Source organism: Zonotrichia albicollis, chromosome 3 (genome assembly GCF_047830755.1).
Source record: "Zonotrichia albicollis isolate bZonAlb1 chromosome 3, bZonAlb1.hap1, whole genome shotgun sequence".
NCBI classification, from domain to species: Eukaryota; Metazoa; Chordata; class Aves; order Passeriformes; family Passerellidae; genus Zonotrichia; species Zonotrichia albicollis.
This window is the reverse complement of record NC_133821.1, coordinates 63,216,531-63,231,519: the sequence shown is the minus strand read 5'-3', so window position 1 is coordinate 63,231,519 and position 14,989 is coordinate 63,216,531. Positions and strand designations below refer to the sequence as shown.

The window sequence follows — 14,989 nt, the reverse complement described above, 5'->3', positions numbered from 1 at the left end:
CATGGCAAAATTTTTAAATTAATGTTGTAATTTTCTCCTTCAGATTCAGAATACTTATTATACCAGAGAAATTATTAGGATGATAAGGCAAGATAAATGTTTTGAAAACAATAGCTTTAAAAACTGGACTCTTCTCAGCTACATTTCTGGCATCTGCTACATTCCATTGCTATGATGTGCTATTCAGAAAAGAATTATGCAGCCAAGCATTTTTTTCCTAAGATCTTGAGTTCAGCTATTGATTCTATGATTAAATGGCAAGTAATTAAAATTTGTTAAGCTCTAAAAAAAGGAACAACTGCAAATACTTTTGTTAAAGGCAATAGCCAAAGGAGTCAGTAAGCACAGGAGTTGTGTAAAACAGAATACTTGTATCACATATATCAACATTGCCAATAAATAAGGAAAGAAACCCACCCAAAACTAAAGACAACAGATATTATTTGCAGGTAACTTCTAAGTTACTAGATCTTGGCTGGAGATTTAGAAACTTACTGTTTGTTATTACTCACATGAAAAATATGTGTATATTTTATTAGAGAGAGGGTGTGTGTACACAGAAAGATGTTGCCTTTTTAATCCTCAGTCGTATCTTTTGATTGCCATGTGCTACTGGAAGGAGAAATTTATCTTTCTACCCATGCTATTTCTGCCTTTTCAAGTTCCCCAGAGACCTTTCCAGGAATGAAGTGCTAAATGCAATTCATTTGTATAGTAGTGAAATAACTACTCATCAGTGGAGCAGTTCCTCATATGCAGAGACAGACAAAGGGAAGGCCTGACTGGTGGCATCTCTGATATACAATGCCTTTGCCAGGTCCAATGGCAAGATTTTAGCAGAAGCATAGCCAATTCAAAATATGATCAAAATACTAGACATCACAGAAATAGTAAATGGCCAAAATCTGACTGGTCAAAGAAAAAAAAAAATACACTTTATAAATCTGATTGCATTGTAGCCTTTCAAAAATTACATTAGCTGTGTGACAATCTTTTCATGGATCTACCCTGTGTTCATGGATCTACCCTGCAAGCTCTTGCAGATATTTAGCTCTGGAAAAAAAACTGTACTGGGAGACAGTTGGCCTGCTTTGGGAAAATCCAAAAGAAAAATGGTTTTAAAAACAGGAACTTTTTGTCACTCTTTGAGTAAATTATTTTACAATACACACTTTTCCAATCTAGAAGAACTTTTCAAACATTAATTTCTTTGAAAATGTGCCATGCTGACACTTCCATACAATATTAACTGTCTTAACATCTTAATTAATACAGCAGTAGTTTTAGAGGATTATGCAATCTGAGTGACCACTGTAGTGGCCTCTATTGTCAAAATTGACTATTTGCTACACTGGAATTTGGACAAGCCAGTAAATAATCGAAAAGATGTTCGGAAATTACTGAAAAGGAAATTTACAGAATGGGAATTGGTAAATATCTTTGGGAGCTGAAATCTTGGGAACAATTAGCAAAATCGTTGCCAACTAACAAACTGAAAACAGTTAACATACTGTTCAAGCAGCTATAGCCCCAGAGAACAGGGGGGAAAATAAACCAAAAAACTCCACAAAACCTACAACATGAAAGATGATAAAAGAAGAGCACAAGTTAATAGCGGTACGAAAAACATAGGAGTGGAGTTGGGTTTAAAGTGGAAAGTGGCTTGATCTTTTCAGAGACAGCAATTAAAATAGACTTCTGTGAAAGATATCTGGAGGCCAGACTACACAGGCAGACTTCTAACTCTAAATTATATACACTTAATTTTCCTGCACTGCAGCAAGAGTTGGAGCTTAGTCTGTCATTTACAGGAACTGAGAAGACCAGCAAGCACTGAACCCAGACAAAACAAGAGGCGTTTCTGGAAACCCTCCCTTCCCTTGATATGCATGCTTATAGAATTATAGATGTCCTCATGGCTTTATTAAAATAAATTATATTGTCATATCTAGGGCAGGACAAGTAGTTTTGGTTCAATGTATCACAGCAAGGGATGTACTTCTCTGATGCAACTTATCATCATTACTTTAATATTTTTGTTAACTTTGTAGAAAATGTTCACTCCATAGCTAAAACACTTTTTTTTTCCTTCCACAGCAGAGATATTTTTCTCTTCCATGATGAGAGAAAGAAATTCAGACTTAGTACATGCGAATAATTTAATCAGATGTTTTTCATACACAGTCACAATTCCCTTACTTTTTTTTCAGATTCTTGAAAAATAAACATCATATATGTTTTTCTTCATTTTAGTATTGTATATCTTTCTCAGACATCTCTGTATTGTGCTTGTGTGCAAATGCAAATTTGAACATTTCTTTATCAGAAAGTGATAACTGAGGCCTTGCTCTAGTTAGCATTACATGTTACACCTTGTGGAAAAAGCTCAAGCAATCCCACTAAGTAAACAAATACTATGTTCTAGCAAAATTAATCACGAACATTAAAATAGGCATCTAAAATCTGCAAGATCAGCCCTTCTGATTAATTGAGAAATGCTGACTTTACAGTGGTAATTACTCACTTCTAAAAAGTCCATTAGGATATTAAATCAACCAATTTAATTACACAGTATTAATTGTGATACCTATTGAAATGCACATCACACAATTGCTAGACTTGTATGTTAGGAACTTCTACCTGGAAAACTTCTATTTCTAGTTAACACCTTCACTTCATGATACAATGCTTCTCACACTAGTAATCCACAGGAGAAAAAAAGTGCCACTCACAAAGATTCCATTTTTTAATAAGACAGAAACACCTCTTGTTCTAAAATTTTCATTCACTTTATTGAGAGCAAGTGACAAATACCATAAAAAATATTTTTTTTACATAATAACCTCTATCAGGGCAGGCTTTTGTAAAGCACAGTCCAGATGGCCACAAGTTATCTTGAGCCTATTTTTGGAGATGCTGCTAAGGTAGGTACTTTTATTATGTGTTGTGATGAACAGTATTGACAAATATTCAAGCTTCTCTTGGTTATGATTTTTAATTTCTAACGGTGAACAGAGAAAATGAAGCAAAAATAATTTATAAACAGATTCTAAAATATTGTAGGTTGTAAAGATTGGACCTTCTGTGACAGGTTGCTCCTTCTTTGAAGGTATAGTGTTTACAGAGAGGTACATTATTTAGCCTTTGTTCCAATGAAGGAGTGCAGAGACCGTGTACAATGAGGTTGTAGTCAGCTTAGAAATGCCTGAGCACATTCCATATCGGTTTGGCTGCGAGGGCATGTCAAAGGAGGGGGAAAAAACCACTGTGCTTTTAAGGCAGTATTGTCTTGGTTAATGCAAAGAGGTTGAAACATTTAAGGAAGGGAAAAGAATTATCAACACCAGCAAAAGATTATTGCTAAAAAAAGTAAACAGAAGTAATGAAAGGCAGGTTCCTGTGAAATTCATTTCAATAGTAATTTACTTTTATATTAACAAACAGTCAACTAGGGGAAATACAAGAAAGACAACTAGCAACTTTTTCTCTGCAAGATTTGTATGAACAGAAATTCTAAACACGTCTCAAGCCAGCAAAAATTTAGATATTAAACAGAACATAAAAGAGATAGCTTATGATATGTTTTGTTTAAGCTAAATTGAAATATATGAAAAAACCCTGACAGAGAAGGAGGAAAGAATAAAAAAACCTTGGAGCAGTTCATTAAATACATAGATTCCTTCTGACTAATCTCTCAATTACTCATGATCTATGTATGCCTCTGCAAGGAAAGACTGCCAGACTGAATATTTTTTCCAAACTTTTTAAATTTCCTGATGTTTTCCATAATTTTCAGAAATAAGAATTTCCATGCCTGAGTCAGGGACATAGCTATCGGTCACATTTACCCTGCTCAGCAATAAATGCACACTCACTCCCACCCCTGGGATGCCATGAGAGGAGTTTGACAAAGCACCAATAACAACTTAATCAAACCACCCCCTGCTGTAGGTGAGGATTGGACTGGGTTACTGCCTTGGCACCTGGGCTCTTGCTCTGCACATGGTAGGGAGGAAGACAAGGGAATGTGCTGACAACCATTTCATCATTTGCCCAGGGATAGGATCTTTGGCCCCTGTCTGGGGTAGGCAGCTTGAGATCTGTGGTGAAAAGACCACACTTCCTGACTTGGCTGTGCCAGATAAAGCCCAATCCATTTTCACGGTGTCACCAACTCTTGCTGCTAGCGCTGGTGGCATGAGCAATACTTCCCACCATACTGACTTCCCATCTCTCATTAGGCTTCTGAACCCATAGATTCACCCTGAAATCCTCCCATAAACAAGGGAGGACTTTATTCCCTCCTTTATCTACGCAGACACAATTAAGGACCATAACAGAGAAGATGATCTTATATTGTGGATCATCATCAGACGTGGGTGAAGGACCTGCCTTCAGATTTTTTTTTCTTGATGAATTAAATACAGAAATTTTTCTTTGAATCACCACTAAAATTTAGATTCCAGGGGCTGTAACAGAATTGAAATTTACACTTTGGTGAGCTGCTGAGAATTGATTAAACTGCTCTGAGGACATGGAAATGAGACACCAGTGTACTTTACTGATGGATGACCAAAGGACAAAGGTTCATTCTGGCATTAGCTACAGCCACAGTAATTTTGTGGTAACATCAGCATGGGGCATAATGCAGAAATAGTGTAGTAAGAATTATAGATGTCCTCATGGCTTTATTAAAATAAAATTTTTCACATTCTGAATAAAATTAATTATGGCTGCACAGCAGTCAAAACTTAAAATATTTATGGACTCTTATAAGTCAATATATATACATATTGACTAGAAGTCTACTAATGACATAAGAAGGTGAAAACTCTGATGAGGATGTTGCTATCTCCCCAAATGTTCAAGCGTTGAAAACTCTGGAATTCCAGTGCTGACAAGACACTCAATAACTAGACTGGAAAATAATTATGCAAACTGCAATCTGCATTTAAGGTCACTGAGAAAACTCCAGTGCTGCTCCTGAGTTACCATAGAGAGTGCAGACAACTCCAAAAGACAGCACAATATTGAAACAATAGACATTTTATTATGACAGCAGAAAAGCAAAAAAGCAAGGGGGGAATAAACTGAACGTTTTTGTGAGGTTAGACACACCTGAAGCAACTGATTTTCCTTACCATACTGAACTGCTGCTTCTTTATGTCAGATAAATTGAAGCCATTGTGACAGGACTAACAGCAAAACAATTTTTTTAGACACAGCAAAAGCACTGTCATACTACAAGACGTGCAATTTCCAATGGGTCTTCTTATTTCCCAGATTTTTGGGGAACCAAAAGAGATTCTACAGGACAATGATTCAGAATGAACTGTAGATATTAGGGAAGTTTGGAAATTATATAATGTATTTCTCAGCCCCAGGGAAAGAGAACTGTAGATATAAGCCATTTCAGGTAGATATTACTATACATTTCCAGGGACTGGGATTTCCCAGTCTTTCTTGACATCTATTTCACTGCTATCTAAACCTTTTTATATGTCCTCCCCTCATTTATCTTCTTGTAATTTAAGCCCATTTCTTTTTGCCCTTTCAACTTGAAAAGATCAGTATATCCCTTCCCACTGCACCTACCTCCTGAAATATTCTCAGTTCTTATGCATTCCCTCTTTTGTCTATTAAAGACCAAAAAATCTTAGTTCTTTCTGTTTGCCTTCATTAGTTACATTTTCTAGAACTTTGTTCACTCCATTTGTTCTCTCCTGGGCTCTCTGAAATGAATGAAATGTACAAACGAACAAAAAGTTAGGGATATCTGAGTCTCCTATAAAACCAGATGTAACTTTGTTTAAATTTTTTTTTTTAAATTCTGTTTAAAACACCCCCATTCCAACATCTGAGCTGCCATGAATCCCTTTCACTGGAAGACAGGCAAGCTGTTTACAAGGGAGGTGAGACACACTCATCACAGGGAAACCGAGGCACGGCTAAATGACCCACATGAGACTATCAGGGACATCTACCTCAGACAGGAATGGAACCATGACAAGTTACTAACTGAGCTGTGCAGTAACTTCCCCCTGACCTACAATACATAAACTGAAGCCAGTGTGCCCAGACTTTAGGGCTGCCAAGTTCTTAACTAAAGTACATGCTATATTTTTATCTTTTTTTTTTTTTGGTGTTAATAATTTCTTTCTGTTTCAAGTGTCACTATCCATCCATTGATTCCTTTGAAGTACCAGACCTATCCTTGAACTGCACTCCACTTGTGCACCTGCTTGTCAGTACCTTACCAATCTGTGGCTGAATATTCTTTCCACAGACCATCTCACTTCTGTTCTAAGTTTTCTGCTGTGTAATCCCTCTCCTAAGCTTTGTTTCTGAAAGCAGGCCCAGTATTGTAGTTTTCCTCAAACTAAACTATAAAATTATTACTTTTGCATTTTCCATGTCACAGTGTGACTGATATCTTTATCCTTATGAATAGCCCCTTAAATAATCCATAAAACCTGGACCTGATGATCTTAATCCCTTGCTTGTATGTAACCTCCTCTGGGCAAAGCTTAATAAGCACCAATAGCTTTCTAAGCTTACAGCTCACTAGAGAATCTGGATGAATGTCAGGCTTTTATGAGATTTCTACTGTAAATTCAGTCAAGCTTAAGCTGCCAGAGAGATTATGAATACCATATGAATCCACAGCATAAGTGACCAATACCTTTTAAGAACACGAAATAAAAAATGCAGGAGCAGCAGCGTTTCCTGCTCTGTCTTGCTCTATTAGAAAAGGCAGATGAAAAGATTCCATTTTGCAGCATAACCTACGCTTTTACATCAATATAAAAAGAAGTACAAACCCTGAGGGTCTACAGGCAAGTACTGTCAAATGACAGGTTCCTGTAAAGGTAAATGTCTCATTTTCATATCAGTTGAGTATTAAGAACAGACTGCCCATCATCTCTTTCACTACTGAGCAGCAAACATCTTTCTATTGAACCTGGGCATTTCCAGTGTACCTTATTTATCTACTTATTATTCAGACTGACAGGGAAATATTTTTTCCATTTATTGACAGTTTTGAAGATTTCAAATCTATTCCTGTGGAGGCAACAAAGGAAAAGCCCCCACAGGGATGCACTTGAGGCTGGAACACTTTGGCTGCTTTTACAATCCAATGGCACCAATCATTTTATTGCTGAAGAGGTTAGCCAGGGACATATATGATTTTATAGAAGTGTATCCTGGAGTTTGGCACAGGGCTTTTGAGCTTACTTGTCCAGCAGCAGCACAGCTAGCCATGGTGCAATTAGCTGAATGCAGGGTGAGTTTGTGGTTGGCTTTCTCTGTCCTCACAGCACTGACTGGGACCTGCTGGCTCACAGGGTGTAGGTTTCTGTGTCACCTACACTTTCAGTTATCAATTATTTGTTATGAAGAGGAATTAGCAAAGAATAACAATTTTGGCATCCTAGTGTTCTAGCCACCAGGTAACAGCACACAGCAGATGTAAATTAGAGGAGGTTTTGCTGATTTACTTTGTGCTAAGAATGGCAGCAGCATGGCCCAAGACCAAGTACGGACCAGGAACACGAAGACACAAAATCCATCCATCCAATCTGGTCAATGGAACCACAGGTGAGAGCAGATCCTAAATGCATTTCTGGCTAAAGTTTATTGGAAATGGAAAACACCTATTAAAGTGATATGAACATGGAAAGTGCTACTGCACACTGACAACATTGTTTTGTCTCTAAAAAAATTGTAGGTTTAAAAATTAAAAAAAGCATTTTTTAAAAAGGAATAACATTACCAAAGAAGTTAGAAACCCTTTCTATATATAAACAATCTTTTTTTCCAATGGCAAGCCTGTCAAAGCAAAACTATCCATCTGATACAGAATTAGCTGGGCACCACAAGCTGCTCCAAAATTCTCATATGCTCCAGAATAAACTCCAGACATCTTTTTTCCAGCAAAGCAGCTGGATCTCCTAAAATACTTTGCACTTCAGTGGTTAGGACAAGACATTTACTGAATGAAATCTCTCATTCATGTCAAAATGTTACATTATGCTGTGCTGAAGTGTCACCACAGATCAAGATGATGTAAAGTTTAAACTGATGGTTTTTTACAGTGTACAGTTATCTTACATATAACTTGCATATACTTTTCTGAAGAATGTTTCTATTATTTGAATCATAAAAGCTTTTAAAAATAATAAGCACACTCCAGGTATTTTACCACTTTGAACTACAGGGAAGGGTTATTAAATGCACAATCTGCAGGCACAAACATTACTGTGGAAAATGGAAGAACTACATGATTACCCACAGAATTTCAACAACCAGAAGAAATTCATAAGAGGCAGGCATTAACAATGTAAACACAAAGAAAGAGCAAAATTAAAGAATTCAAAGAAGAAATTCAAAGGAAAAAAATAGTGACAATTAATAACAGCACAACTGTAAAAATGGCAAAAATAAAATTCGGCAGTAGCAGAACACAGGACCCAAGCTATAAAATCACAAATAATGATCATAATGCATCACTTTCATCAAAGTGATGATTGTAATATTGTACAGAATTCAGCCATACATAAGCATAATCCTCGGTCATTAAATCTTTGCCTTCTGGATCATTTATTTATGCAAGAAGATAAATTGCTGACTTACCTGCTTGCTGCATGCATATAATATATGTGGTAAACAAGCAGAGACAGTGATGCAGCTTCCATTTCCAGTGATAGCACCACATTTCACTTCCATGAGACATCCTGTGGGAAAAAAGAAGAGCAACCAAGAATTCAGGGAGTTTTACAAGACAAGAAAATGAGGAAGACTTTGTTGTTAGTCAAACTAGTAGCCTGCAGTAAATAAAGTAGTGAAAATTATGGATGGCCCCTATATTGCTTAAATGGAGACAAAAGTCTGCTAAAAAGAGTCAGAAATTATGTTGTCTGGTTCTTAGTAGACAGCAAAATGGAAGACTGGTCAGCCTTGGGCTTCTAAGCAGATAGATGTGGGTGGTATTTCAGTGAAAAAAACAAGAAGCACAGTCTGAAAAAGTTAAGTTGTAGAGGTTTTTTTTAAATATGAAATTTTATACATATAAACACATTTATTTTATTTAATTATACATAATAAATACATATTTGTTATTAACTAAATAAAGACGGTAGATTATAATTTGCCTCTACCCTTAACAAAGCTTTCCATTTTTCAGTTCTAGTGTTTTGAAAGCTATGATATCTTCTGCTGACAACTTTTATGAAAATCCTGAAACTTTCCTTGCCAAAATCTAGGAGCTCACCTGTGCTGCCAGAGAAGTCAGGGACATACTGATTATTTCATAAAATAAATGCAGTTATAGAAAAGTCTTTACCAGTTATAGCTTGAAGTTAAAGTTTCCTTTCCCTTGCAGGCTAGAGGATATTTAACGGCTAAACCAAAATGCTTCCTCCACTGTGGGCAAAAAAGGAAGCAAAACTCTTAATAAACTTCTTCACACCTTTAACCATGCACCCAAAATGAATGGTGCTCCACTACATTCACGTCTCATTTTATTCAACAAGTTAACAGCAAGCAAAAGGAAGTAACAAGTAACGAAATACAACATGCATTATTTTGACCAATTCCTTCCTCTCCCATTTGGTGATGATAACTGGCTTTTGTTCAGTAAGATATTATCTCCCTCTACTGAGGTAAATAAGGACAAAACTCTTCCTTCTTCTCCATAGATATTGCTGTGAATCCACCAGTAAAAGCTGGGGGCAGATATTAAACCTTTTCCAGTGTAAGCTTCTGTTTATTCCCCAAGTGGAAACCACTGTAAAGGAACAAGTAATATTTCAGCTTTAAAAGTAGTAATTCATCAAAGCACTCCTGTGGGCTAGATGCCAATGGGCCCAGGTAAATGACACTTCAGCAGACTGCTGCAATCAGTTAGGCTTCCCTTGAGTGCAGTGCTACACAGCACAGGTATCTGATTACAAAAGAAGTTCAGTTCTTTGTGGGTAGTTATAACAAATTCGGAATCTGAAGCAGATTTATTTTTTCTGAGATACTGCAAAGTCACACTTGACAAGTGTTGAAGACAAGCTCAGAAAACATGGGGCTCCGAAATACAAGAATCTCTTTGATGAAGCCAGACATACAAAACTGGATTATCAAACAATAGAATTATTGTCCTTCCACTTAGTGATCCAAAAATCCCTATTAAAATCTCAACAGTAGAAAGCTGAGGTTTTGGAGCTGTTATTTTCCAATGTATATAATTCATAAATCCACAATAACTTTCATATTAATTTAGAAAATTGAATTTGAACAGAAGTCCTTTGAAGACATGAGCACAGTTACACACACACCCAAACACATACGGCATACATATATACTCACAGAGTGGGGGAATGGAAATGTTGGGGCTAACAGCATGACATACCAGAGATACAAAAGAATTTTCCTGTGCCTACAGAAGAGTTTTGCAGATGAGATACATGGCACCCTGCTGCTTAATCTACCAATGCAAACCTGTAGAAGTGGTTGCATTACTGGTTTTTTGTTGCTGGTTTGTTTTGAGCAAGCACATTAAACAGTTATTAGACTAGGAAACAAACAGTTATTTATTAATTCAGAATAATTCTGTGTTAAATTACACCAAACTGATAAATTGTCTATATTGTCACTTTTGATATCTCGGTGAGCTCAGACAAAGATTTTGCTCATTTAATAATGGGAGAATCCAAAACAACACATTTGAGATAGCCAGGGGAAAATGACATGACAAGTTTCTGCTGCTTAGGTCTGGTGTGAATGAAATTCTATGTTAGTCTGAAAGAGGTATTTAATCTGGCCAATTTCTATTTGTTACTATTTGCTTGCATTGTGGTAATGCTTACAAGCCAGTACTACGTGGTACTCCAGAATGTTAGTTTATACTCTGTTTCCTCACCCTCACCCATGTAAAAAGTGCTAGTCAAGAAAGATTTCAAGAACATGGATAAGCAACAACAGAGCAGAGCATAAATAAGTGCAAACTATAAGGCAGAAAGGAGTAGCTATAAAGACTTTCCCCCAGAGTAAAAAGCTAGATAACTACATAACTGCTATTACAAATACACAGTTCTCCACCAAAATAAATAAAACAAAACAAATATATAAAAAAAGCAAACTATCTCCTCCACTTCTCCACCACTGAAGGACAAAACAATTCTCTTTATACCACATTGTCTCAGTTGACAAGAAAAAGGTTTATCAAACTCTGACAAGAATGAACACAGAAGCGCACACTACCAAAACACTCCACTAATGTGGGCACCATGAGTCAGATCTGTTTCTTTTGGAGAGGATTGCTGAAAAACTGTTTTACAAAGAATAACCACTAGTGCTATAAATTAGTGAGGAAAACAGTTATTTATATGTTCCTAGGATCTTGCAGAACCAAAAAGTCAAAATTCAGAAAGCTGACTTCTCACAGCCTTGCACTGTGATGTGTAACACTCCCGTTCACACAAGAAAGACTTCCAGGGATGGAAGTCAGATAATTGCCAACAAAAAGGCTTCTTCCACAACAAAATCAATCCCTGGTATTTTTATAATTTGACATTTCAGACAATAACCGATAAATACTTCTGAGGCTTTAAAAAACCACAACTTATTTGCAGATATTATTCACCTCTTAGTAGCCACCATAGTTATTTTAAGGTTCATTTTCTTGGTTACTAGCGTTAATCCACATCTAGAAGTGAATACAAACAGCACATGAATAACTCAATAGAAAAATCAGCAAACAATAATTCAATAATATTCAATAGAAAAAATCAGCAAGTTCTGAGCTTGTTTATAGCTTATCAAGGAACGATATGGTCCCCTGACAGCACTGATTTGTTGACCCAAGAGACATCTTTGGTCTTGTGTTCTTATTTTAAATACTATTCTAAAGATGTGTTCTGTCATTTAATATTCATTAACAGCACAGGGGATGGATATCAGAATAGCAATGTAGTAAAACACACCAGGAGTTTAGGTAAGCAAAGGGATGGACCCTGCAACAAAGAGATGGATCTGTAACAAAGATCTCAGACACGGAGACATGGATTATTTTAGTCTTTGTCTTTGCTTACATAAAAATTGCTGAACACTGTTCATAGTGAGTTTTCTTCTGTATTTTGTATCAGTTTAAATGAAAAAGCCGTGTTCTGTCCCCAGCTGGTAACATACTAGCAACTCTGAAGAAATCACTCTAGATGGTCGCAGAACCAAAACATTTCACCCAACATATTTGGGAATTATTAGAACACCTATGGTAGGAGTACATCTACTACAGATGGATACAGCCTAGAAACAGGAATTCCTCTCAACTTTTTGGGGTTTTTTTGAGGGTTTTGGCCTTCTGCAGAGTCTGATTTTTCTAAAGTCTGAGGTACTAATTTTTCTATGGACTTGCATTTCCCAGTGCACTGTGTGACATGACCATCTATGCACTCCAGCTACCAATTCAGTCCAGTTACTCCACAGCTACTTTCATTTCCTATAACATAGGGAGACAATGAGCTTATTCACAATTCATTTCAGAAGAGCAAAATAGACATGTAAATTATCTAAACCATAAATGGATAGTAACTTGACACAGTTCAAGATGGAATTACTGGGAGTTTTGCTACATTCAACTACTAAATCTTATTCTACATGCCAGCAGCCAGCTAGCAGACAAAACAGCATTGCCTTTTAGGGAATATACAGCTCTGCAGGACAACATACACAAAATATGAATAATGCTGGAGTATTTCATTTGTAGACTGTAACATCCCAAAACATGCAATACAAATTCGAATACACCATCTTCTGTGTTCAAAACTTTGTCAAAATTCCCTGGAGTAGGACGTGAATTCTGCCACAGGCACGCTGACATGACTTTTTTTTGGTCTTTGACATGTCTAAAGCTATTAAGGAAAAACGTTGCTGACACTTTAAAATTAAAGAAAGATAACATCAATGTCACAATTTTTTTCTCACACAGATTGTAAACAAAAATATTTTAAGTTTAATCACTCCCAAGTAGAACTGCAAGTGAAAGATGATTGTAACAACTGCAAGTGAAAAATGATTGTAACTCACAGTTTAGTTCCCCAAGATTAATAGAGAAGTTGATTTTAACTCTGAAACCATTGCTTTAAACCGTAGTACATTAATGTCTTGAAAGATTAATTACACAATACCCCTTAAAACTTTCATTTTGTTAAGCACTACTTGTTCCTAATTATTCTTAAAGCCAGCTTTGAAAACACCCTCATGCTCATCAAAAGAGATGAAAAAAAAAATAAGACGCTGCCTTTTAATTTAAACAGTATCAGCCCTATCAGATCCATCTTAGTCCCTTGGCTTTTCTTTCTAAGGGAACTTTTCCCAGTTGCAGGCAACAAATCTGCTGGTTGTTTCCAACCCGGTAGCACCGCAACACTAAATCTTCAGGCACTCCCGATTTGTGCCTTAACTTGACGGCGCTGTGTGAGAGCCCACTGCCCTTTTCACTTGTACCGATTCCCTCGGGCGCATCCCCAGGATCTCGCTCAGTTTCCGCGGAACGCCGAGCCCCAAACCTCAGCACCTCGCCTTACCTTCGGCGAGGCACGGGCAGCAAAGGAGAAATACCCCGGGGAAGGCGTCCGGAGGCCAGGGCAGTGTCCGGCCCGGGGCTGGTGCGGTCCGGCAGGAGGGGGAGCCCCGGCCCGCCCCTCGCCCCCGCTCCGTGCGCTGCCGAGAATCGCGGCGCGGATGCGAATGCTTTGTGAAGCCCGCCCTGCCCTCCCTCTCCCTTCCCCTACTTTTTCCCTACTTGTGCTGGCACCTCACCTGGAGGGCTGCCTGCGGTGCCAGGGCTCCTCGACGTGAGCGGCCGCGGCCCGAGCCGAGAGGCCGGGGCCGGGAGGATGCGGGGGCACCGCCGCTCAGGGCAGGCGGCCAGCGGGGCCAAGTGTTTCGCTACTCGCCCGCAAGCACGGGGAAATCCACTAGAGCGGTCCCAAGGACGGGGTTAGGGCGCCCTGGAAAGGCAGCGGCCGCCCGGGAGCCGGCAGGGCAGCCGCCGACGGACACGGAGCCGGGACGGGGCAGAGCCCTGCCAGCCCTGCCCTCCGAGCTGCCGGCTTGAAACTTCCCCGTTTCCCCATTCCTTCAGCCCTACCTACCTGCACTAGGGCTCAGCCCTGACATTACTCACCACCTGCCGGGGGTGGTGGGAAGCCCTGCCGAGCCGCCCGAGGCTCCCGGCCCCGTGATGCAGCCCAGCGCCCCGGGCGGCAGCCGCAGCCCTCGCCCCAGAGCCCGGAGAAGGGACTTACATAGTGACATTACGGGGCGGCTCTGCTCCGGCTCTCAGCAAGCATCCCCCCGCGCTGCCGCTCGCTCTGCCTCTGCCCCGCTCCCTCGCCGGCTCCTTGCAAAGGTCATCGCTCCTTGCCCACCTCTTCCACGCCCGCGCCGATCCGCTCCTCCTCCGCCGCGATGCTTCTCCCACCCCGCGCTGCGACGGGACCTGCCTCTCTCTTTGCTCAAGGCAGAGAAACTTCGGCGCGGAGCGAGGCCGCCCCGCCCGCCGCCCGCGCCCCGCGGTCAGGTGGCGGCCCCGGCGCGGCCCCGCGGCTGGCCCGGCCCACCGCGCTCCGGGGGCAGGACGGGCCGGGGAGCCGCCGCCGGGGCCCCGAGCAGCCCTCCGAGGAGCAGCCCCGCGGGGTCCGAGCGCCGCTCTGGGGACGGGGATGCCCACCCCCGCCCGGGAAAGGCGCTCCCCCGGCGGCACCGCACGGCGCCTTCCGGCTGATCCGGCTCACTGGTGAGGGGCTAGGCCAGGCTGTGCGCCCCTCAGGACGCACTGGTGAGGGGCTAGGCCAGACACCCCTCAGGAGGTGATAGCCGCAGGAGGACATGGGCCTCCTCTGGGGACACATACTGGGGACACTGCCCTTGCCGGTCACAGCGCCCTGAGCGTGTAGCAGCACCTCGCAGCATCCCCAGGGCAGCCGGGCCCTGGGGA

The 14,989-nt window shown here is 40.2% G+C and overlaps 1 protein-coding gene across 8 annotated transcripts in view; it reads right to left on the bottom strand.

Annotated features, from left to right (window-relative positions):
• ADGRG6 (adhesion G protein-coupled receptor G6) overlaps positions 1–14,719 on the bottom strand; it is a 110,636-nt gene extending 95,917 nt beyond the window's left edge. For 4 of the 8 annotated variants that reach the window (XM_005490256.4, XM_014269320.3, XM_026795396.2 and 1 more), the window contains exons 1-2: positions 14,298–14,719; positions 8,635–8,735 (exon numbers count right to left, since the gene is read on the bottom strand). In XM_005490256.4, the coding sequence (XP_005490313.1) occupies positions 8,635–8,735; positions 14,298–14,299 (103 nt within the window). In that variant the 5' untranslated portion in view covers positions 14,300–14,719. Of the gene's footprint in view, positions 1–8,634; positions 8,736–13,574; positions 13,757–13,809; positions 13,899–14,176; positions 14,251–14,297 lie in introns of those variants that run through there. The other 4 variants (XM_074537650.1, XM_074537651.1, XM_074537652.1 and 1 more) reach the window with 4 other exon arrangements.
• Positions 14,720–14,989: the final 270 nt, after the last annotated feature.